The 25282-nt window shown below is 39.0% G+C and overlaps 1 protein-coding gene across 2 annotated transcripts in view; it reads right to left on the bottom strand.

The window, feature by feature from the left end:
* The window catches only part of NOX4 (NADPH oxidase 4), a 110484-nt gene that overhangs the window by 49166 nt on the left and 36036 nt on the right, over positions 1–25282 (bottom strand). For both annotated transcript variants that reach the window (XM_064719192.1, XM_064719186.1), the window contains exon 12: positions 18957–19017. In XM_064719192.1, coding sequence (XP_064575262.1) covers positions 18957–19017 — 61 coding nt within the window. The remainder of the gene's footprint in view (positions 1–18956; positions 19018–25282) is intronic.

Below are 25282 nucleotides of genomic sequence, written 5' to 3'. Positions count from 1 at the left end.
CAACAATGTGTGATCAACATTATTCTCATCCTAAATCCAAAACACAGCACCGTACTAACTATTAGTATGAAAATTTACTCTGTTCAAGCTGAAACCAGAACACCACAGAAACACTTACACTACGTGGTAGTGTTGCACCTCATCTCAAATCTATTCTACAACTTCTCCCAGCACATTAACCTCCATGTCCTGTTCATGTAGGAGTCTTTAGGACTGAATTGTCCCATGGGACCATTGTTACACATGTCACTTTTCAGCTCTATGACATGCTCCTATTACACCAATATGTGCCTAGTACCAAAGTCACTCTGGACAAATGACACTACTGCCTTTAAGACAATCCAACAAGGTGATGAGGAGGTGACAAGAGCCTGGGTAGCCACTTACAGCACAGGTACTTTTGGTGCTCTTACAAAAGGAAATGTCAGAAGACTGATGCTTTACAAGAGAAGGCTTTTAAATTCACCAGAAAAAAAGTCACAACAATAGCTTCCCAAAGGGGGAAGAATTTTTTAAGAAACCTAAGACATTGTTCTAATTCATGCTACAACAACAAATGAAAGACTTGAGAACTAATGAAACCAATAATTAGAACATTTTTACATTATTTCGGTTTGCAATCAGTAGTTGACCAATAGAACTAAAACAAGTCACAGTCTTTTTATTACTTGGATAAATTTAGAGAGGTAATTTCCAAAATCGAGTCCTTTTTCCTGTGATGGTTTTTGTCTAGGTGCTGGTCTGATTCATTAAAATAAAAAAGAATAACATTTACTTAGCCAAGGTTGCTTACTTCTGAAAACTGGCAATTACCTCCTCTGTTCCTCATTTCATTCACACAATTTGCATCAGCTAAAGTCTGTACTAGTGACAGGATTGTTCACATTGTTCTGAGATCAGCTATACCACGGACTAGTTTGTTGCTCTGCTGTGTGTGACACTGTAGCCTGTCTCACTGATGCTCCCGTAAGTCTGCCTACAGGACAAAGTTCTCAGAGATATCAAGAAGGGTTGCACAGTCACATCTTCTGCTCAAATTTATGTTATGTCTTCAATATGATGAGTGCCTCAACTTCCTCCTGGCTTTCATTTTGAGTGTACAGTTCTTTCCAAATTCTTTATCAGTGAGAAGTCCTCAGTTAAATTTAGGCAGTCTCATTGAGACTATACATGTTTAGCTAAATATGTAGCATAATTAGTTACCTGTGATGACTGCAGACTGGTTGCAATAACGCAGTCTTACAATAACAATAACAGTCTTGCAATAACCCTGTCCTCCTAAATCAGGAAGACTGCAGACTCTAAAGAAAAGAAAGTTTGCCATTGGAATCTTTATGGATTTAACCTATCCTATATATTTATTTCTTCCCTGTCTTTTATCTAAGTTTTCTTCTCTCTGTTCTACTTTTTGCTCCTCCTCTACCTCCCAGCATAACATATTCACAAGTCAGCTACTGGAACCTCAGTTATAAATACCCTTACCATCTTTATGGTAATACATGTTAACGCCAAGCCAGTTAATCTACAAGGACAGAAGGATGCATTTCAAGAGAAATTTTCCCTTTAAAATATTTAGATTAATGCCATATTTGTTCTCAAACAGAATGGGGTTGTGCTCAGTATGGTGAGTTGACAGTAATGTCAGAAAAATGAGAGCAAGAATGGGCATATGGTCTGAAGGTCACTCAAACTGGTTATACAGTCAAGTTTCCTTCTGCCAGGACATACATTACAGGAGTGGAAAGAGACACAAAGGAAATTTCTGCAGTATTTTAATATCTGGGGCTTCTCACAGTCGAGAAAAATAATTTCTATAGACGGTCCCTGTGAGTTAAAACACATTATTATTCACATTCTGTAGACAGAAACACGCTGTGGCACAATGAGCACTGGCTTTGTTTTTCAAAGCTGTCACGTCCCTGAAGGTCTTATTGCTTTAGCACTTCAAAAATTATGCCAAAAGTCACACACTGCATTTTTGTACGGTTTAACTTTAAAAGTCAGGTCTTGCGGTAGTCTTTTCTCACTCCTTCTTGTTACAAAATATCTTACGGAAAATAACAGCAAAATCACTTTCACTGTAATTTCACTCTGCTGAATTCCAAGGGTCTTGGAAAATCAAATCCCTGCTCCTTCAGAGTTTCATGGGTATGAAGCTATGAGGTCACTGCACTATATACCTGAAGTCTAAGACATTACTGGTTTGTTTATTCCAACCACCTTTACCCAACACCTTTGGACCATTTTCTGAACCACTAATAAAAAAAGGTCAAATTGCATACAATCAACTCAGTTAAGAACACTGTAACACCAATGGCAATTGGCTTAACAGGATAAGGATTTCATTAATACTAGTTTTATGGATTTTTTTTAAAATGAAGTTAATAAGGATAAAAAGAAATGTGATGAGAAAGCAACCAGAGAGTGGGAGAACAGAACAGCTTCATCAGAACACCAAATGATCTATCCATAGTGACACTCTTCTACATTTGGATATTTTGTAGTCGTTTCTGTAATTACCTCTTCTGCATTCTGAGAAACAAATATCAGTTCCACCTTTCACCACAAGGACACTTGTAAGTCCTGCAATTTCAAACTAAAAAAACTACCTAGTTTTATGCAAAATTCACAGTGGCTTGTACACCTTCCACGTCATGAATACCAACTTGCAGTAATTAAAACAAAATAAATTTAAAAATAAGTCAGCTTTCTTAAAACTGCTGATGATAATTTAATAGGATTTGAAATCCACTAATATGACTTGTTTTCAAGCTCCGTAAATTTGGAAAAGCTGTCATAAGTAGTTCTGCAGTGCCTTGTAAAAATAAAAGGCAATTAGGAAGAAGTCTTTGCCAGTTAAGGGCTATAAAACAATGATGAGCAACAAGATGGCATAAAAATGAAATGTCTGATATTTCAGTTTGACCTGTGGCTTATTAATGGCCAAAGTTCCTGAAATTAAGGAGTTATCACTTCTCTCCTCTTGAAGAGTCAGTGCTACAAATATCCTCCATCAGATTAAAAGGGGTGGAAAAAAAAGATGATGAGTTAATGCTGATGACCAAAAGGTTCCAAAATTATTACATCATCAGCCTCAGAATTTCCCTGAAACATACATATTTTGCTGATAGAGACAGGCTTTTTGACCAGATTGAACTTCCATGATTCTCAGTCCATTAAGCCTCACAGTGTTTAATTCTCCTATTTTTCATCACCATTTCCTTCCCTCCTGATCAGTTGTCTGAAAGACTAATTAGTGTCATTATTTACAGAGTTACTGAAAAACCGTGAAAACTAGTGAAAACTCAAGAAGTTGAAAACTATATATAAACCCTTTGCTCCTTATATTCATTTAAGAGAAACAGAGAAGCCTTTACAGAAAGGCAAGTGGACTCTTAATTTTCTAAGGTAGATGAATAAAATGATCATCCTTCCTTTCAACATTTTCTTTTACAGGACTTTAGTTTATAAGCAGAGTGGGGAGGGGGAATAGGAATTTGACTAATCATAACATAGATCTGCAGTGAACTCCCAGTCATTCTGGACCTGTGGAATAGTCCTCCTTTCTTTAAAGAAAGACTCTGTATGCCCTCCTTTGTCTCCTAACCCGCCTTTGCACCCTAAAAAGCTCCTTCTCTTTTCTCTAGCTGTGTGCCTATCAGTTCAAAAGCATTCTCCCTCCCTGATTTCAGAATTGGCAAATCCTTTTCCTGATGAAATTCTAGGTGCTTTCTTGTGTCCTTTAATTTGTCACAACTGCTACATCAAAATTAGCTTGGATGGATTTATTTCTAACTAGATCTCCCTCATTTACACTATAATCACACATCTTGCATAATTTAGGTATATATGGCCATGTATCAGCCAATGAAGAAAAAGAGAAAAAGGCAGTTCTTGTCCCAGGAACCTTAAAAGGTAAGAAGGTGAATGATGCGAAGGAAAAAGCATCCCTTGTTTTGTTTCAAAACAGGGAGGAGAGATGTGTTTAGGCTGCATTTTGTATGACTGACCTGACAAGACATCACTGAGTGACTTAGACTGCCTGCTAGCTACACTGCCAGACCTGGGTTTCCCAGACAGCCAGGGAAGAGAAAGAAGAGGAGAAGAGAAGAGAAGAGAAGAGAAGAGAAGAGAAGAGAAGAGAAGAGAAGAGAAGAGAAGAGAAGAGAAGAGAAGAGAAGAGAAGAGAAGAGAGAAGAGAAGAGAAGAGAAGAGAAGAGAAGAGAAGAGAAGAGAAGAGAAGAGAAAGAGAAGAGAAGAGAAGAGAAGAGAAGAGAAGAGAAGAAGAGAAGAGAAGAGAAGAGAAGAGAAGAGAAGAAAAGAGAAGAGAAGAGAAGAGAAGAGAAGAGAAGAGAAGAGAAGAGAAGAGAAGAGAAGAGAAGAGAAGAGAAGAGAAGAGAAGAGAAGAGAAGAGAAGAGAAGAGAAGAGAAGAGAAGAGAAGAGAAGAGAAGAGAAGAGAAGGGAAAACACAACACCGAAGTCAAGCACTCTTGATGCTCACTACTAAGTTAGAAAATCCTTCTGAGTTAGAAATCCTTCTAAAGGTTACACAGCAATTCCCTAGTGGAGCTGGTAATTAGCTGACTGCTGGAGTTCAAAATAATCAAGGAACTTTAGTCAAGGAAGAATTTTTGCCTTAGAGATAGATACTTACTATATTTGAAGACTATTTCTGTCATGACAGTAAAGCTCATTCCACAGCTCAGCTCTTACAAAGTACCACAGTAAAACACAGTTTCTAAACAACACAGAACCTCTACTTTAAAAAATACTTTATAAATATATGCTCTGAAGGAAAACTTATTTATGCAGATTTTTTTTTATAGCACTGCATTCTACAGTTGCTGCCTGTAGCCATGAAGGGCTATACTTTGCTTTTTGAATTCCGCATGAGCAAATGTAGGGAGGATCAACTACTATTTCCTTCACTAGTGCTGTAGTTTCCTCTTTCACAACAAGCCAGAAGAAATGGTTAGGCACCACTACAGCCTTTTGGGCTTTAAGATAATGTAGTGACACTTGTTATAGAAAGTCCTTATTTCATAGAAAAAGGAAAAAAATACACTCAAACTAGGCAAAGCAGGAGGATTTAACTGGTTCTCTCTTTGTAACTTGTAATCTGATACAGAAACTGGAGAAAGCCAAACCTTCCAAAAGCTACATGGAACTTTTTAACACTGAATGGAGCTACTATCCAGATGTGCAATTATTGCAATATGATCCAGCTCTGCACATCTACAAAGGGTTTGCCTCTAAAAGGCTGAGCAAAGGTGCAATTAATCAGGCTGTACTGATTCACACCAAGGCCCCCCTACTCTAATATCTGGATTCATTTGTGGACACATCTATGGAAGAATGATCACAGGGTAAGACCCCTCTGCTTTTGAGCTTTTCTATGCCAGTGAGTCTCCTGAGTCTAACATGGTTTGTCTAATAAGAAATTCTTAGATTCCTTTTTAATGTACTTGCCCAGTCCCCATGTAAACCTAATCCATTCCACACTCTTTGACACAGAGTTCCATGTGTTTCTCACCTATTACATGAAGATTCATCACCTTAAGTTTGCTCTGAAATCTTACTGACTGTATATGATGGCCAAAAACTCTGATACTGGCAGAAACTGTTAACAGTGAGGCTCCACCCACCCACTCTTTCAGCATTATGCATGATTTTGCAGACTATGGCTATATTCCCCTGAATTAGATCTTTTTCAGGCTAAAGAGTCCCTGCATAGTCAGTTATCCCACGTTTGGAAGCCTCTCCACGCTTTTGATCATCTTTGCCATTCCTTCCTGAGCCCTGGCCAGTGTCATGTATGAGTGTTGAAGACCAGATCTGCACACAGGACTGAAGTCCTGGTAGCACCACAGAAACACCCACCAGCTGCACAGTCATCTCCTTGGCTTTATTCTCTACTCGGCTCCTAATAATTTTTCTCTTTATTGCTGCTGAGCACTAAGCTGATGTCTTCATGGAAATAGTTATTGTGACTCCAAAGTGTTATTCTTGGGCTGCCATGGTCTCATCATTGCCAGCCATGTGTATTAGCTTGTCACCAAATATAATAAACACCAGCACATACCCACATGCATACATCCACTGGTATTTTTAGCCAGGTCTAAAAATACGTTTGCAAGTGTCATATATTTTACACATTTGAACAAGCGACAAGAACTTTTCAATAGACAGATTAATATGGCAGTCAAAAAATAATGGAATTAATTTCTATCCAAGACTGAAATTTTGTACCATAACAAAACCACTACCAGTCACTGTGAACACATTCTTGGGCTTTTGCCTATTCGTATTTGGTGACAATTTAAACTTAAGCATGGGATCATTTAACCCTCTGACTTACACAGACATAACTTCATCATTACTCTCAAATATGAAAATAAATTACTATGTAATAACTGTAGAGGACCACAGAATTGTTGAGGGCAGAAGAAATCTCAGGAGATAATCTAATCCTGCTCTAAGCATGGTTAGAAATAACATGCTCATAGCCATGTTCAGTTGGGTTTTATGCATCTCCAAGGCTGGAACTGGATGATCTTTAAGGTCCCTTCCAGCCCAAACCATTCCATGACTCTAGGACATAATCAGGAGGTCTGCTTGTGAAAAAAATATAAATAGCAATATTTTGTGCTGTTCCCATTCGTTGCCACCTTTGGACAGAACTGCAAACCCATGTCAGTTTGACAAGAGGGCCACAGCCGGTTAGGAGCCAACTGCCTGCACAGCTGATAGACATGAGGGGCAAGACACTGCCCTGCAATAAGCTTCAGACAGGCTGGGCAGGTTAAATACTGCCTTCTCTTACCTGGGGCAGGGATGGGAGGAGAATGAGAATGCCAAAGAAAAAAGGAGTTTGTGAAAGAGAATGGGAGTTTCCTTGCTAATTCACCCTCACTCACCGCCTTGGAATATGAAGTAGAGATGGCCCAACCCTCATCCCTCCAAGAGCAGCCTTGAGCCCTGTGATGCTGCTAATCACCAAGGCTTAGCTGACTCTAGAGGGATCATCAGGCCGAACTTGGCCTTGCTCACAGCCAGGCTGTGTGAATAGCTGCATGGAAGGTGCTAAGCTGTTCCCAGAGGGGAAGCTGCACTGTGCTGGATACAGCACTGGGAGTGAGCAGCGCTGACAGGCACCCCGGGTGGGAAATGCCTGTCCAGCCAAACACTTCGCTGAACTCGACAGCTAGAAATAACAGTGGGGCTGCAAGTAAGAAACAAAAGCAAAAACAGGGTGCTAAGGGACTCCATCGATATCTAAAAATCATTTCCCCTGTGTTGCCAGTCTCTTTCAGAGAACACACACAACTTCTTCCCTGAAAGCACCAGCTACACCGAAGCATTACATAGGATAACGTGAGCAGACCTCAGCTGGATTCTATTTCCTGTATAAATTTTGCTAGTCAGCTGGGGATGATCCACTGGGAAAAAATGTACATTTTCTCCAAAGATCTAATCACATCTGAGGCTCCATTTCTTATAACATCTCTCAAAGGGCAATATCAAAACCTTAGCAGGAAATCATTCGAATGACTGACAAATGAAATGAGCCATTAGATACTGTTTATCTCCTTTTTTTTTTTTTTTTTTTTTTTTTTATGGGTGATAAAATGTAATGCACACAAGTGTATCAGAAAATGTTTCTTGAATGTTTCTTGAGAACTTAAGCCAGACAACTGCCGGAATATAAATCATTACATATAACCTAGTCTGGGTAGTTTTCATTTATTCTTAATTCATAATTACTTACACATACCTGTATTTATTCACTTAGTATTAGCCCTTGTGTTGACTTTTGTTAAAATATGTTGTGGGATTTCCTACGAGGTTGTCACCTCCATCTTTCAACTAATAATGTTATGAATGTAATGAAATATTAAATAGAAATGTTTTTACATGACAGAAAGTCTGTTATTACTCAAGTTAACAGAAAAAGTACACCCAGCCTTGAACAGGACAGTAAAGCTGAAAAATTTTACAATGCAATACTAAAACTGATAACTATTCCCTAGAACAGAGAATAACCACTAAACAAGTGGTTTAACATGATTTGGATCAAACAGTTCATCACATCACTGTAAGGAAATGACTTGGCACATCCTTATTTGAAAAAGTGATTTTGCCAATTCCTGTAAGTATAAACTATCACTAGATATCAGTTACCAGTCACGACCTGGCATATAACAGCACGTCAATGCACCATCACAAACTCAGCAATACATAACGGCACAGAAATGATAAAATCCTCCTCAAGCAGACATGGCACATGCTGGTGCATATGTGCTGGGAAGTATGGGACACTTCTAAAGAAATACTCTTCCTTAAAAAATTTTTGGATTAAGGAATTACTGCTTTTTTTTGGAAATTGCGCTGAGAAAGTTTCATTTGCCATGCTTGTTAATAACAGGGCACAATTAGCATAATCTCCTCAACCCATTAAAAAAGGAAAACATCAAATAAGAGAAATTATAAAAATGTCTTTAATTAAATATTTTGCTTTTTTCAAACCAGTCACAGCTAAGCTGAGGAGACACTCAGCTGACACAGTGTAAGTGAAATCCTTGAGGGAAAGCCCTGTGCTGTCAGGCTGGCACCAGTCACTTGGTAAAGCACAGCAAAGCACCACAGCTTTGACTCTGAAATGTGTGTGGGTGTCTGTGGCATTTTCCTTGAGGAAATGGCACTTACAGTGCGTTTAATGAATAAGGCAATATGTTAAATTTATGACAGGAGATGGTCCTTAAAGCTGCTTGTTGCAGTCAAGAGCACAAACTGCCCACTGATTTATTTTAATTTCATATAACATGAGGAGGCTTTTTGGAGGCTGTAGGTGTACTTGTTAACACTAACAGTACAGTAAAATCCTCACAGCAGACACTTGAGCAATACCCAAAATATCGAATAAGCTCTGAAACTCCTCCTCTCCCCCAAATCCTCCTTCAACACTGAAAGAAGTTGTTGTCATCTCCACTGAGTGCCTATTTCTCCAATACATATAAAACCACTAATATTTTTATTTGGATCCACAGACTTTCCAGGCTCTCTTCCCAGCAGAGAAGCATTCTCTCTTATTCATGATCATGGTGTTCCCTACAGAGTTTTAGGTTTTATTAATAGTTTTTCTTAAAAAATTTCTGATTCCAGGTAAGTCACAATACTAAGCAGTCATCCACTCATTATCAGCTTCTATATGCAGAACAGAAGAATTTACCTTCAAATTACTAAGAACATAGTGATGTAAACCATTGTCCAAATTTTACTCTTTGTAGATGGTCAAACATTTCCAATCAAACTGTGGTTTATCAAGGATATCGAGATTATAAGAGAAAAAAATTTAAAATTTAAAAACCACACCCAAATGCTGAAAGTTTAGGGATATGTATGGGCACGTATATATAAATCAAATGCAGTACTTCAGGCAAGTCATAGTTATGTTTTCTCACATGCCCATCTCTTTTCCCAGTTTCCCTGCCAGAAACTGCACTCTGCCAAGATGTGAGTGTGTGTCTCCACAGGACAGAGTGAGACCATGGCATGTTACAGTAAATATACCCTAAGCTGGGAACACAGCCAAGAGTAGATTAAGAAAGCTGGAGACATACAAATCCTAAGAAGAGGTTGGGAGAGCATTTACAAGTGATATTTTTGGCTTTCGGACAGTATTCTTGACCATATGAATTCTTTTAAAATCAATTAGTATTTTTATATTAAAAAGTTATTTTTATTTTAAAAAATAAGTGTTACATTTTATATTTTATTCATTTACTAAGCAATTTTATTGTTCACATTTCTGAAGGGAAAGCTTGATTTAAAAAGTAGCCAGGAATGTTATTTCTTCTCTTCGCTTTGACTTCCCTGGCTCTTTGTCAAACCTGCTGAAGGCACTGCACACCTGGAAGACAACCTGGTTTTTTTCCAGCTGTTTCAGCTGATATAATGAAAGATATTTCTCCTTCCTAGAATACCTCCCTCTCATGAAAGATTATGTCATTTTAACGTACTTTGGTTTTATCTGCTACAAATGTTACAAACTATATTAGTAAGAGTCACGGTATCCTTCCCGAAAGAAGCTCTGACACTTTGTCCCCACTTTGAGGGAAAAAAGCTTTAAAGAAAGGGAAAGAGGAAGAACAGGAACATGCCAGAGCTGCAGAAATGTGGGTTATAATATCAGTGAAACAAAATACACAGTGCACCCTGCCCATCAGCTGCTGCACTACATGCCAAAGGGCTATTTATTGCTGTCACAGCACAGTCTACTCCCTGTAGCACTATGCAATCTCCTTTGCATTTTGGAAAGTGATTTCCAGGCTATAAATTCCCCCCTACAGTTTCTCCTCACAGCACTTTAGTTAATACTGAGATAATTGAGTCCTTTGTCTCAAAGAAATGCCACATTCAGCATGTAGCAGCCACCATTTCAAGTCTCCTTCAAAACTAGGATGCACTAGCAATTAATTTACTTTGCCATATCTTAAACTTTATAGTATATTATATTTAAAGCATTTCTGCCTCACTGCCTTTTGCAATTTAAGGACCTGATGAAAGAAAAAAAAATGGGTTTTAATTACAAAAATCATAGTGGACTGACATTCATAAAGGGATGCCTTTATATTAAAATAGACTGGACTGGCAGTCTGACTCCATTCCCACTAGGAACTTGTCTCCACCTCTGTGTTCTGCACTGGAGTACCCAACTTTGAGGCATAAGACCACGAGGTTCAAAGTTGAATTTAGAGCTAAAATGAGTAGCCATAAATATTTTAAACCAAGCTCTCCTGTTCACAGCACATACCAAAATATCTGTTTGGAGAAGCTGTGGAAACTTGCTGCTGGCCAGTTCTCATGACATGATGCTTTCAGTGCAAGTTCTGAGGTTTGGGTTGACTTCTTTCTTTTAAGAAAGTTAACTTTTTTGAGGCTACATACACCTGAATCCTATTTTTGCACTTGATACAAGTGGTTGGTGGCAGATTTTTATTATTAATATTTATGATTTAAAGGGATCCTTCTCCAGGGGAGGACTGGACAAATGAGAGCTGTGGTTTCAAGATGCCCTTAAAAATTCTTGGATCACAAACTATTTCCTTATGGTGAAACACAAATTTTTCAGCTTGTATTTGATGCATCTGAGAAATTATGCATATACAAAAGGACAGGATTGAGCAACAGGATGGGGTGGCACATGAAAAGCTGAATTGCAAGGGACTGCAGGGAAACCATTGATAAAATTTGGGGTGTAGGATTTGCCTCCCACATACAAGACCAACATTGATTTTAATGCATTTTGGAATGGAAAGGCATTTTGGAACAGCTAACTGCTGTTTCAAGGATGACTGAAACTCAGGGTAAGGACATGCAGCTGGCAAAAAGTAGAGTAAATATACTTAAAGAAAAAATACTGCGACCAAGGAGATGGGATATCCTAACTAGAACTTCAAAGCTAATATTATGCCAAGAAGCAGTTATATAATGTTTGTTGTGAAAACAGGAAACCTCATTTGACCATGTTATTTGATCACAATGACATTTGCAAGGTTATGGGAGTTTTAATCAACTCCCACAGAATTAAGTGCTGAACACAGAACAAATTCTGAGCAAGCAATGGCGCCTCTCTCCCCTCCAATCCAAGCACCAGTAGGAATAAACAGACAGGTAGAAGAGATCAAGGAATAAAGTGCAATACAGTGACAGCTCAACTACTACCATTACTGGTGGTCTTCATGCAAAAGAGAGCTACACTTTAAATCACACCGGAGCCCAAACCAACAAGAGTGCCATTGAAAAGCAATCCCGCTTCTGTATCTCGAGGGAATGCCAGAAGTGGAGGGGGTGCAGGAAGCAAAGAACCAGACAAATACAAGGTCTCAAAACGCAGATTTAATACAACAGGTAGCCAAACAGAAGGTTGAAAGGTGCCATGTTCATTTTCTGTACATATTTGCACACAAACTGGCAACAACTAAACATTTCCTAGTAATGGTTCTTGCTCTGGAATGAAGAAAAAAGCAAAAAGAGAAAAGGAAAAAATGGAAAATTTCGGACAAAACCTACTAACTTATGTAATCATCACAAAGTTGAGCTTCATTTTCACAAAGCGTACAAAAAGAGCCCATGAAAGGTTGAAGCTGAAAACTCTGCAGAATATTACAACCCCAAGGTTGCAATATAACTTCTATATAGAAATTATTCAGAGGAACTATCAAGCATCATGCAGGAGCTGGGAGCATGTAAAGATAAATGTTCCTTCTGACCATAAAATTTATAAATATCTACAGTTCCTACACAAGTTTTTTCGTTTTTTTAATGTTCTAAAGCTGAAATAGATTTTCCCTCATTAACTATGGCAATTTTTACAATCTGTTAGAAAAGGATCCCAAAAAGAACCATTTCAAATCTACTTTTAAGATATTTTAACCAACAATTTTTAGTTAAAATGTGGTTACTCAAAACTCCAAATCTGAGATGTGTCTATTTTTTGATTCTGTCCCCAAGGGAGAAGTAACAATAAACTGGGAACAAAGCTAGACATTTGGCAGGGGTTTTTCAGCAGAATTTGGATGGCATCTAAGAGAATCTATTGCCCCAGGGAAGTGCAGATATGCATGAAGAGCTGGTATTTTGATGTGAACTCTTGTATTTCTCTAGAAACCATGCTCACACAAAGGACACTGAAAATCCAGCCAAACTTTGTATATTCAGTGCTTGAAGCAGCTGTGTACCTCTGCACAGAAACTATATAAGAATGAGTCTTCCCTAAGCAGACGTCAATAAAAAAATGGTGAAACAAAGGCAACTCCAGAACAGCAACTTTGCCTCCTTAAGTAGGCAAACACAGCACACAGTGATTACAAAACCAGAAATATGCCTGGCAATCCACTCAAATACATGTCCTAGAGCTTTTCACTCGAATAATTCTATTTTCAAAGTAGAGAGTTTTTGCTTTTTTTCCCCTACATTCATTCTGATTCTATCAGCTGGTACATGCAAGTGTACTCCACAGGCTTCACTCCTGTAGCTCCTAACAGTGCTGAAAATGTCTGAGGCATGACAAGAAATCCTACATCCACACATCCAGTGCATAATGTAACCAAGGATAAAAAGAAATTTACGTCATTGAGTCATGTCATTTTCTATAATCATTACATGATTAAAAAGTGCCTGGGATATGCAAAAAGTTGGAAGTTTACAAATAAGATGCACCAAGAAAGGACATCTGTGTAGCAGAAAATTTCCTTCAATGTAACTTTCTCACCCAAATATCTTTTTCCCCCTCTAGACAAAAAACTCATTAACTGTTCAAATTGGATTTGACTCAAGTTACACTGTTTTTGGTACTAAGTCAGCTGGAGTTCAACTAATGTAAAACAATCCAGGTCTGCAGCCAAAAATTCAGATGTGTTCACCTTCAGCATTAGTTGTTTAATCAGAGGAAAAGGGCTTTCAACCCCTTTTAGTCAGTAAACTAAATCTGTTATCCTTTTTCTTCAGTCTCTTAATCCTGCCTTTTATTGAGCTTTTTAAAGGAATAAATAAAATAAATTATGAACATCATTGGCAATGAACAATAAAATGAGTATTCCTTACAGTACACTACGGCTAATCATATTGTTAAGGCATGTAAACTTCCCAATAACGCAGCTGAATTATTTTATTACTAATGTCAAATTATATTACAAGGAAACACAATTAAACCTTTTTATCACTCAATTCTGCTATCCTCCTCAGAAGTGTAAGATTCCCTGACAATACAAAAATTGTTAGTCATAAAAATCTATCAGTGGAAAATAACACCTATCTCATCTCTGTCCTGTTCTTCCAAAACCACACACAGATTTTGCTGGAACAGCTGACAGCACCACGTCATTAACACCTTTACACCCTGCCAGGAATCTGATGGAATAACGAAACACAAAAAAATGTTACTATGGAGTGGAAAAGGCCCAAATCAAACAGAGCTTGAGGTAATAGCAAAAGAGTTGACCAAGTGCTCATCCCCAGTGAGTAGATATTTTTAAAGAAACTCAGTAGCAGTTACAGTGAACCTGGGACAACCTTGTCATTTCCTGTGGACAGACTTTATAGTCTGATTATTCCTTCTGGTCATCTTCTGTTCCACACATGAGTTCAGTCAGAATCAAGGTCCACTAACAATACAGGAGATGCTGACTGAGTGAGCCATTGCTTCTATACATCTCAAACTGTTCTCAGGGCTACTGAACCTAAAATATTGCCTCTTTGCTAGATCCTACATTTGATGAGATGTTCCAGGTAAGCACAGGAATGCATAGCCTTGGGATGCTTCAGACATCCCATAAATCAGGAGTTGCAAGAGCCTAACATGGTCATGCAGATACTCCTGACAAACTCTCCCAGACCAGAATGTTCAGATCATTCCTCCTTCAGAGGCACTTAAAAGGTGTGTCATTTTCTTCTTCTGGTCAATGTGAGAAAAATCCTTAATCCGGCTCCAAAATCCCAAAGAACTGTCCTACTTTTTTGTTTGTTTTTCTGTTTAAAAACAAGTAATTTGGGGTGTGTACTGTTTGCTGTCTCAGGTCTTACTCCACAGGGAATTAAACAAGATTCTTTTTTTAATTCACAGGGAATTAAACAAGATGCTTTCATACATTTGCCATGCTCTGAAAAATTGTTGTTTTCAACTGAAAAATGGTTGATTTGTTCTTCCCTCATTAAAATTCCTGCTCCAAAGCTGGACCTTCCAGAAAAAGGACTGTGACAATATGTGACAAAAATTCCCATTATGCCATGTCCCCTGTAAAATAAGGTCGCCTGTACCTGAATGAGCCAGTTACCAGGCATAACCTCATCTGTAACAAAAAAAATGAAGCAAAGATAAATATTTTCAGATGAGATCTGGAGTTTATTAGGGTGAAGCACATCAGTACTCCATAATCTGTCTGCTCTGGCTCTACCTGGACAGTTCCTGTACACATCACCGCCTCCTGGTGCCACAACATGTCTATGGGACAGAACTCTCAGATTCAACCGGTGGTACTCAAGTGCTCTTATGGCATACCCACAATAAATATCACGGTGCTCAGAACAAGCCTTGAAAATGTCTCCAGGAACATACACAACTGCACAGTAGGATGGTGTCACTACTAGGTAAAAATTATACAAATTACTGTGGAGCACAGAATAGCATCAGTGCCCTAAACATGGTGCCACATCAATTTGTTCCAGCAACACACTGCAACATAACAGCAATATTTCACTGCCTTAAGGCATGCAGCTCACCTCAACACCTCTGAGTGCTGTGTATTTGTTTTCTACAAAAACATGCTGCATGGCTTCTGAAGACTGTTATTCCTGCATCATCAATATCACTTTCTATCTCACACCCTCAAGTTTGTCTAGTGAATGAGACACATTGTCTTGATACACTGCCATGTCTTTTTCCACTGCTGTCAAGTTGTTGGATGCGAGGCATGGCCCATGGCCTCTCTTTTTCCCTCCAGAGGTGCCAGATGAAATGTCAACTTTAAAACTAAACAAGCAGTAGTACTTGAGGCAGCAGCAAGGACAGAAGAGACATAAGGCTGATAGATGACAATGCTGAGGACAAACTAAACAGTAGTGGGACAAGAAAAAAATTGTGTTGTAAATACGAAGCCAACAATTACTTCAAAGCTAAAGAAAAAATAGATGGCCACAGGTACCAAGAGAAGCAGAACAAAATGGGTATTTAGAGGGGATAGCCAGTAACAAGATCAGGGTTTTAGCTCATCCATGCATCTCACAGCTCTGACCCATGCATGAGACACTGCAGGACCCTCAATGTTACGGCAGGGTATAAACACCCAACCAGCTCAGCTTGAGGAAGCCACAGAGGAATACAGGCTGACTCAGCTCTGCACCACAAGGCTAAACCAACCTGCATGTATGCAATCACCACAGATCAGCCACGGTAAACACATCCTAACTTGGGCAGCCAAGTCCTGACTGTCCAACTAAGCCGTGTTCCACGGAATGTTCTGTTAATACATCAGGTGGTGACTTAAGCAGCTCACAAGTCAGCACAAGGACAGCAATTGCATAATCACAAACCCATTTTTAGGAAGGTTTATGATAGCTGTTCCCCTGTTCACAATAGCCATGGCAAAATATGGAATGAAAAATCAAATTAGAAATGTTTACATGGGAAAAATCACAACCAATGAACTAAATGCCAATGAACTAAACTACCTACTTCTGAGGCAGCAAGACAGATGTAGATATATGATATATAGACATACTCTTCACAATGAAAGAAGAGAAAAAGGCATGCTTGGAGCCTGGCTTGTCTTATCGTAAACTAGACATATAAAAAGGTCAGAGGTCTACAAAGGGAGCTAGGGGAATCCTTTCAGGTGAAAATATGTGCTCCAAAGGCATCTGAGGGCACATTACAGCAATACCAGTGATTGTGTGTCTGTTTTCTGTGATGAATATGAAAGTTAAGCGCTATACAGTTATTAATACCACCACAACATGGGTGAGAAATAGATCTCAGATTTGTACTGGAAAAGGATATGGGTGCTTATATAATGGAAAGGAAATTTATGGTTTTATCCAAATCAGCCTCTGAGGGGGGCAGATTCTCATCTGTTCTAAGCTCAGACAGCACCACTTTGTTTGAATGGAGCATGAAACAAGGGGTCTAGATTAGCAGTTGGTTTGCAGAGGTCTCAGAGCTACTGGTTTTGTAGCTTTTTCCTCTCTTACCTACTTTTTCTGTCCTACACTTTCCATTATTTAAATAATTGGTTTTAAAAAGCAAATAACAGTACTGCCTGAAAATCTACTAAGTATTGGCTCTTATGCAAAGCATTGTTTCTGGAATGACTGGCTTTTCCTAAAGCTGCTTCTTTCAGTTTATTTTATTTGAAATATAAAATATACACACTGGGATATGGGCAATAAATTACTTCCTATCAACAGTAACTTCTCATTTGGAGTTGAAAATACTATTGCCCCTTTTCTCTTGACATTGAGTTGCCTTCCCAACCTAAAGCACAAGGTATTCTATTACATTTTCAAGGTATCAGTCAGGGACATTGTTAAGAGACTTGACCCAAAACAACTTGCAGAATTGGTTTGCCAGCATTCTGTACTCCCTCTCCTGTCCTTACAGCTAGTGGCAGGAAATGTTCCTTCACCACATCTCCCAGGTGCAGGCAGCTAAAGAAACTGAAGTTATCCAGAGGAGAAATACCTCAACTAATCAGTTCTTCTCTGCATTTCGTGGCATATCTGCACCTCTCTTGCATTCTTTTAATTTAGGCTTGTAATTGAGTTCTGTGAAATAAATTGTCAAGTCTCTTTGGTGTCAGGTATAAACTGTCAGGAATGGGAGATGGTGATACAAAAGAGAATTTTAATAAATAGGATAAAGTCTGAGAGAATAGGTCATGAAAAGAGCTCAAATGACAGTATGTCTCATAAAAACTCCTCCAGTCTAATATCCTGTCTGCAGAAGCAGCCTTTAGAGCATGCTTAAGAAAGATAATAAGGAACGTGGCAAATATAATCCTTCCTCAAACATTCAGCAGATTAGAGACTATTAATTGTCACAGGGCTTAAGGGAATGAGTGAGAACAGGGCTCCATGGTACTGATGCAGCACCAAGGGCTGGGTAAACTGTCTGCTTCTTGACAGCACATCTGACACTGGGAGAGATATCTCTGTTTAGCAAAAGTGCTACAAGAAATGGTCTCTGTAATGTGACAGTTCCTGAATATCACACAGCCCTACCTAAACAGATCCTCCTTTCAGTGGAGACTATAGATGCTGGCTTGGGAGAGTGATACATAAATGCCTAAAGAGAGCAATTCACACCACAGAGGTAATCAGAAAACTGTAAAGATGTCACTTCTTTTGGAAAAATCATTTAGCTAGTACTTCTCCATCCCACTTTCCCAAATATCCTACTGTCACCTCCCATGTAAGAATGATACTTACCAACAAAAGAGCCATCATTCTGAGGCAGACCAGAGGCTAATCTGCCACTATCTGGCCAACATTTCAAGCAAGGAGAGAAAATCAGGGGGACTATGGATATGCATATGGCATTGCCCTCCCAGCCTTTGCCTATTGGAGTCTTGCAGAGGCAAGTATGTAGCCAGACTAGAAAGATAAACAACTATGCACAGACTTATTATCTCTGTATTGGTCTAATCCCTTTTAGGGTGACAAGCTCATTTGACTCAATTCCACAAACACACAAGCTGATACAAATTAACATGGAGAACATTTCTTCATAAGAAATGAACCAGACCCTGCAGTGTATCTGTCTTCCTTACAAGGAAATGCTATGCTGAGCAAGAACAAAGTCAGACACTATGGAATAAGGACAACTATCACTAGAGTATACAACTGTCACAGAGAGCACCAAATTGCCCTACTCCTCTGCAGGGAATCCTGGCTTACACCCCTGGTCTGGAGGACATTCAAAGAGCAAAGGAAGAGCATGGAAGAACATGAAAGCAAACCTGTAATCTCAGTGTACCACAGGCATTAATTAACCTGGCTGCCATCCAAACTGCTGGAACCAAAATCCGCTTATCTGGGAGTTGCATATTTCAGCATTTCTGCAGGCACTACTATGTACAGAGGCAATGCACTGCACAGCACAGGGGTAGCAAGCTACCCAAAAACAAGAGAAAGAGGCAGAAATGGAGGAAAATGCTGAAAATTATTACAGTGCAATCAGAAGATCAGTTAGTAGTGGAAAAAACATGTTACTTGAAGAAATAGTACATCTGAATAAAGCAGGGATTGCATCAAGAATGCAATAAAAACAACTTTGGGAAAACAAGTGTGAACAATCTCTGAGAATGCACCACAGTCAAGGAACAATTGTGCAGAAGCCAGAAAGGGAGAATAGTTCAAGTAAAGGCATTTGTCTCTGAAAAGGAATTGGTTTTCTACATACCTGTCCAGTCTCCTACTACTTTTAGGTGGACCCCAAACGTTGCTTTGGTATCTGTAGGGCACTAAAAATATTAAATATATTAAGCACCACTTCTGAGAAACAGCAAAAAAAAAAAAGCATTCAAAGTACAGTTGTTAAGACAGAACCTGGTGTTAATAGGTTGTTCCTAAACAGCCACACCAGCAGCTGTACCCTTAAAGAAGCAAGTCTATTATCAACACAGCTAGGGAAGCCAAGAACGCTGAGTATCCCTTCAGACTTAACCCTTTCTTCTGGTCTGGAGGAGTCTGGATACTTGCTTGCTGATGTGATTTCGAACAGACACTTCACTAAGCAGTACTCAGCAAGGATACCAACAATAGAATGGAAGTATTCCGCTACTATTGACACACCATTCTAAATTAGGAACTGCCCCATCATTCTTAAGGCATTTAAGAGACTTTTGATTCTTGAATGTCTTCAAGCTGACAATTCTCATACAACTGATGCTTTCTTCTAAATGGAAGCTGTAAGCAATTCACAAGACCTTTCGGTTTGCAAAGAAAAGCACCAGATTCCATAGCACATCATAAAAATCACATTGCAGCCACCATTCTCTCACTCCACACATGTGCCCCCACTTCAAGGCTATTGATTGTGACTATCAACACAGGAATGTTATCACTTAAAATCTTATCTACACCATGTTATTTAAAAACCTCCAGCCAAGGGCTAAGGACCCCCCCCCCCAACTTTCATTCCTTGCTAGAGGGACATTTCAAATGCACTGTTTGGACAGCTTTTGCAGGTAATTCAAATGATGTACACATAAACAGGAAAAGCAACATCAAGAAAACATCAGTTTCCTTCTATAAACCAACACCATTGGTTTCTTTTTGATAAGAGATATTATTCCTGAGTTTTGATGAGTTTCTTAGAACCTGTTAATGCTCAATCCAAGCTCTATCATGAAACCAATACCCAACAGATGATGTTCTGTCCCTTTTTTTTTTTTCTACTACTAAAGACAAACAGCAGTTTTGAGGGGAGGGCTTAAATGCAAAGAACACATCCATATTATAAATAAGAAGGGGCAGGAAGAGAATCCATACACCAAATACTCATGCACCATGCTTATGAAGATATTTCCTGGCTCTGTTCTGGACCTTTGCCATCAGTGCTCCCAAGATAATATTTTCTGTGTACTGTGAAGCCACTGACCCCAGAACTGAGAATCAGTTCCTGTCAGCTCTGTATTTAGCAGCAGACACAGGCAAAAGGTTAGTATTATCTACATCTTGGAAAAACTAAATAGGGAATACAAAGTCCCAGCTCATCACTCTGTTTTCCTGAGGGGGAAGAGCACTCCTTTTACAACGACTGATTACTAGATACACTTTTATGTAACTCCTTATTATATTCCAAGTTTTCCTACAAAAATGAGGTACAGAAACCCAGAGTCCCAATTATTTTAGCAAGTCTTAGTCTCCAAAGAAAAACAGCATCAAGGGAGGGATGCAGACAAACACACAATGAGGCCAGTGTTTGCTATGTCTCATTGCAGCATCTTTCAACAAAGACTAGTTCTCCATATAAAAGCAAGCAAGCAGTCTCTTAGGTGGGAAGGTGTATGCTGGCAGCAAAAAAGTCTGTTCTGGAGGCTTCTGTAGGGTTTTGCACTGTGGGCTGCCCCAGGGCAGGAGGTGTTTCACAGGAGGTGGACTGATTTTCTTAGTCCAACTATCCACAGTCCCAGTTCAGCACATCTTCTACAAAATTGTTATTCCCCGCTTCCACAAAGTTAATGACAGAATACCCCTTGTCTCCTGCCAGAGTAGCTTCAAATCTGTTATACTCAGTCATCACTCTTATGACTAACTCTGCACTATCCTGAAAAATTATCCAATAAAAGTGAGATTTATTTCTCTTTAGACTTTAGGAAACCTATTTTGATACTTATAACTAGCTATGAGACATCCTTATAGAGTTCTGGAAAAATCTCCTTGTGCTGCTAAATCTTACCAGAAGAAACATGCCTATCTGGGCTACATGGAGTGAATTTCCTCCAGTTTAAAAGAGAGAAAGAATGCAGGTGATCCAGCAAAGGACCACCAAAGCAGTGAGAGGACTGGAAAACCTGACATTCAAAGAGGGTTCAGTAAGGGAATATGCCCGGGTAAGGCAAAGAAGAAAAGCCTTGGGGAGATGTCTGCCTACCAATAACTAAAAAAAAGCTAAAGAGAAGATGAAGATGCTCACTCTCTCCAGAACTATGCATGGCAACAAGATACCAGACCCAGGAGTACACCCAGGAGTACAAGTTGTTTCAGGGGAAATTTCATCTGGATATAAGAAAAGTGTTTTGCATCATGGTAGCCAGGGAAGTGGTACAATTTCTCCTGCTAATTCACCTTCACACAATACTAAATAACCTCATCCACAGCCCTGGCACCAGAAGGTCAAACCACATGATCTCCACAGGCCTCTTCTGACTTTCAGACTTTCCCACATGCCTATAATTTAAACTCTGAAATTTGTATTTACATATTTTTACTGCACAGAACACTTATTTTACCTCTTTTATCTCTATAAACACAATTAAGACTCTAAACAGTGGCTTTTTCCCGACTGTTGGAGAATACATTCCAGCAGCTTAAAACTATTCAAAGACAGTTTTTCAGAAGTTTAATCGTGAAAGTGGGTAGATTTTCCCATGTTATTTATTAACAGACCACTGGGAATGTGTACTGAAGTGCAATGAAAATATTCTCTTATATATTTAACCTTCATGAAATCACAGAATTGTACAATAGCTGAGACTGGAATGCACCTGAGCAGATTGGCTACTTCAACCCCCTTGTGAGAGCAGGGTCTGCAAGAGCAGGTGGCCCAGGAGAGCATCCCGTTGTGCTTTGAAGGTCTCCAAGGATGGAGACTCCACAGTCCAGGCAATCTGTGCCACTCTCAGAGAAAAAGAGGGGTTTCTTTCAGGTCCAGATGAAACCTCCTGTATACCAGTTTGTGTTGTCCTGTCACCGGGTGCCTCTGAGGGGACTAATTCTATTTTCTTCTCTTGTCACTCAGTACAGCTTTCTCAGCCTCTCCTCATACCCAGAGAACCTCCAGACCCTTACTCATCCTCATGACTCTTTGTGATTCAATACATCCATGTCTCTCTTGTGCTGTGAAGTCCAGAATTGGGCACAGAGCTCCAGATATATCGCTGATGGGAAAAGGGTCACCTCTGTCCATCTGCCTAATACAGCTCAGGAAGCTGTTGGCTTTCTCTGCTGAAAGGGCACATTGTGGTCAACTTGGTGTTTACCACGACCCCATAGCCACTCTGTGCTGAGTCCTTTCCAGCCAGACAATTCCCATCACGTACTAGTACCTGGGGTTATTGCTTTGGCTAAATGAAGCTCCGCCAAAGCAGCCTCAGAAATGCATCATGCCCTCTCTGAAGCTGTGAACAAAACCAATTAAAATTATTTTGAAACTGTGTTTTGGCAAATAACATTTCGATTTCCCCCTGCTGCTTTTAAGCTAGGAACTCTAAGAAACAATCCACTGTACTATGCTGAAGCTCCCTACTATTCCTTTATCACCCAGTACACTGTCCAGTGGAAAAATATAAAGATTAGTCAATCTTAAAAACAAAAAACAAACAAACTTTATCTTAGGTCTTTTTCCTTAAATCAACCTTGCTTTTCAAAAAGGGAAATCACTAACTTGAATAGCCTGTAATAAGAAGGGAGAGTAGACAATATTAAACTAAAGGTCAGAAATGCTTTTCAGTAATTCTTTTCACATTTTGAACTTGCTGGCTGCACCCATTTGATTAAAATGCTATGACAGAAAAATTAACTCTTGCAGACACTGTAACAACATGAAGTAATGTTCATCTTATTCTAACCTTAGGTGATCTATACCTTTAAAAAGTGAAAAAAGGTATGAATGTCTACATTTATCAGGTTATCTTCCAGCATTTGGCCCTTCCTGAAAAACAACTGGAAGACAAAGAAATTCTGTTACATTTAATACACCTCTACAATTTTACACTCTCAGAGAAACCAAACTGTGTTCTTAGCATTAAGATGGAATACTTTCCTCAGTTTAAATGTCTATTTTTGTATATATTTTCACATTCAATAAAAATATAGGATTTTATATATAGACAATATTTAGAGAATACAGGTTGTTCTACATCCTGATTAAAAAAAAAAAAAAAACCAACTTTCCATATTTTTTTCCTTTTTTTCTTCAAGCTAACTTGGAATACAAATGCAAGTTATCACACAGGGATTGTACAACAATCCCTGGAGAACTTTATTCTTATAAACTACTAAATTAATTGCATTCACCAGTAACCTAGGCTCCACTATGTATTTCTATGCCAAGATAAACTGAATAATTTAACTAATTTATAAAACACTACTAGATTAACACATATTTGAAATAAATTTTATTTAACAATTTTATGATCACAGTTCTCTGTTGTCCTCTACCTTGCTTTTATATGAATGTGAGCAAGCTAATTACTGTTAGATCATAGCAGTTCCACTTTACACCCACTGTATAACAGCTCCAGGTTGCCCTGGAGAGATTTAGATGGGGTATTAGGAAAAATTTCTTTCCCAAAACCATGGTCAAGCATGGGAACAGCCTGTCTGAGGAAGTGGAGTCACCATCCCTGGAAATGCTCAAAGGACATGCAGATGCGGTGTTTAGGGACATGGGTTAGGGGTGGACATGGCAGGGCTGGGTTAAGGATCTTTTCCAACCTGTGTGACTCTGTGATTCTACACCAGTACAAAAACCTGCTCACAGCAATGAGCACCGGAGAAATCTGTGCATGAGAGCCCAGCACAAAGCAACTGAAAACTGTGCTATGAAAATTGTCCTTCTAGCTTAGAGTACCCTGAATGGTTAACACCACTGCTTATCTACTGTCCAGAACAAGAAATGAGACAAACCTTACTGTAGTTATTTTAATGTTATTAAATGGTATTCATTATTTTAAAACAATCTTTTTAGGTGTTAGGGTGCAGGGAATGGGGTGAGACAACAGCAAACTACCAAGAAAATAGAAAGTTAATTCCTGGATGTTTCCAGTTCTTCTCTGCACCTCTACCATAAGAACTGTGAAGTCTCTTTAGAGAGGTGCTAAGTTCTAATTACTTACTATCACAGAAATGCTAATGCATGCACCAGGATAACACCAAGGAATATCTGTTATCAGAAGAAAGGAGATGAAAGGGACACCCAAGTTACAAACCCCCAGTGGCTCTGCAAATAAAGCTCCTTACAAGTTCCAGTGGAGATACTGCTCTCAAGTAAACTGCACCGAAGTAAACACCATCTCTGCGTTTGGCACTGCAGTAGGTGGCCTGAACAGTGACCAAAATTACAAAGAAGATCTGTGCTACAGCTGGAAGAACAAAGTGTCTGACTGGGGGAATTAAAAAAGCTTGTTGTGGGATTTGTTTACATAAAAGGAAACTCCTTCAAAGAAGTCTTTCACTTTGAGTAAAAACCCATGATATGATCCTAATATGGATTTGCAGATATCCTGGCAGGGACTGCAAACAGTGCAGAGACCCTGTTCCCATGCTCCTGCCTGCCAGGGTGAGCCAGCTGCACTGCAAGCCCTGATTCATCAGTCCATCCTTGCTGCAGACTCCACGAACCCTTACCCAGACCAAGACAAACACATTAGAGACTTGACAGGTTTTGAAAAGAGGCAGAAGTGAGGAGAAAAAAAGAAGAACTAAACACAACCAATGTATTTTTCCTTCTGTAAAAGGGAAAAAATAAAAAAGAGAAAAAAAAAATAAAAAGTTTTCAACTTTGCCAACTGACAAGAAAATATGAACCTTGGAAGCTCAGTAAGCTGCAGCTTGTCTGGTTTCATACAGAACTGATACAAACATTCCTAAAATGATTCATTCTGACATTAGAAAATGGAGAGGAGTGATGACAAACACAGGCATGCTATATAAAGGTAGCCAAGAAATAGTAGCTAGACTTCAGTCTGACTCATAAGAGGTGAACTCTGTAACACTGGGCTATCCCTGCTTTAACTAATTAATCCTGTAAGAAGCAAATTTCAGAGGAAAAAAAAAGTTACTACATGGAGGTATTCTTTTAAACACATCTCTTCCTCAAACACTTGGAGATTTTTTTAAATGTCTCTATTTCTGCATCATGTTATTTCACAGATTGGATTTTGGTTAAAAGCTTTTCCTTTTAAAGACTTGTCTTTACAGCCATCCTAACTGAACTGGCAGACATCATAACATCTTGAATGTAAGGAAATCCGAACCATGGAGCATGATTTAAATATCAGC

This window comes from Zonotrichia leucophrys, chromosome 1 (assembly GCF_028769735.1).
Source record: "Zonotrichia leucophrys gambelii isolate GWCS_2022_RI chromosome 1, RI_Zleu_2.0, whole genome shotgun sequence".
NCBI lineage: Eukaryota > Metazoa > Chordata > Aves > Passeriformes > Passerellidae > Zonotrichia > Zonotrichia leucophrys.
Note: the sequence above shows the minus strand (reverse complement) of the source record. Positions and strands in the feature narration are given on the sequence as shown.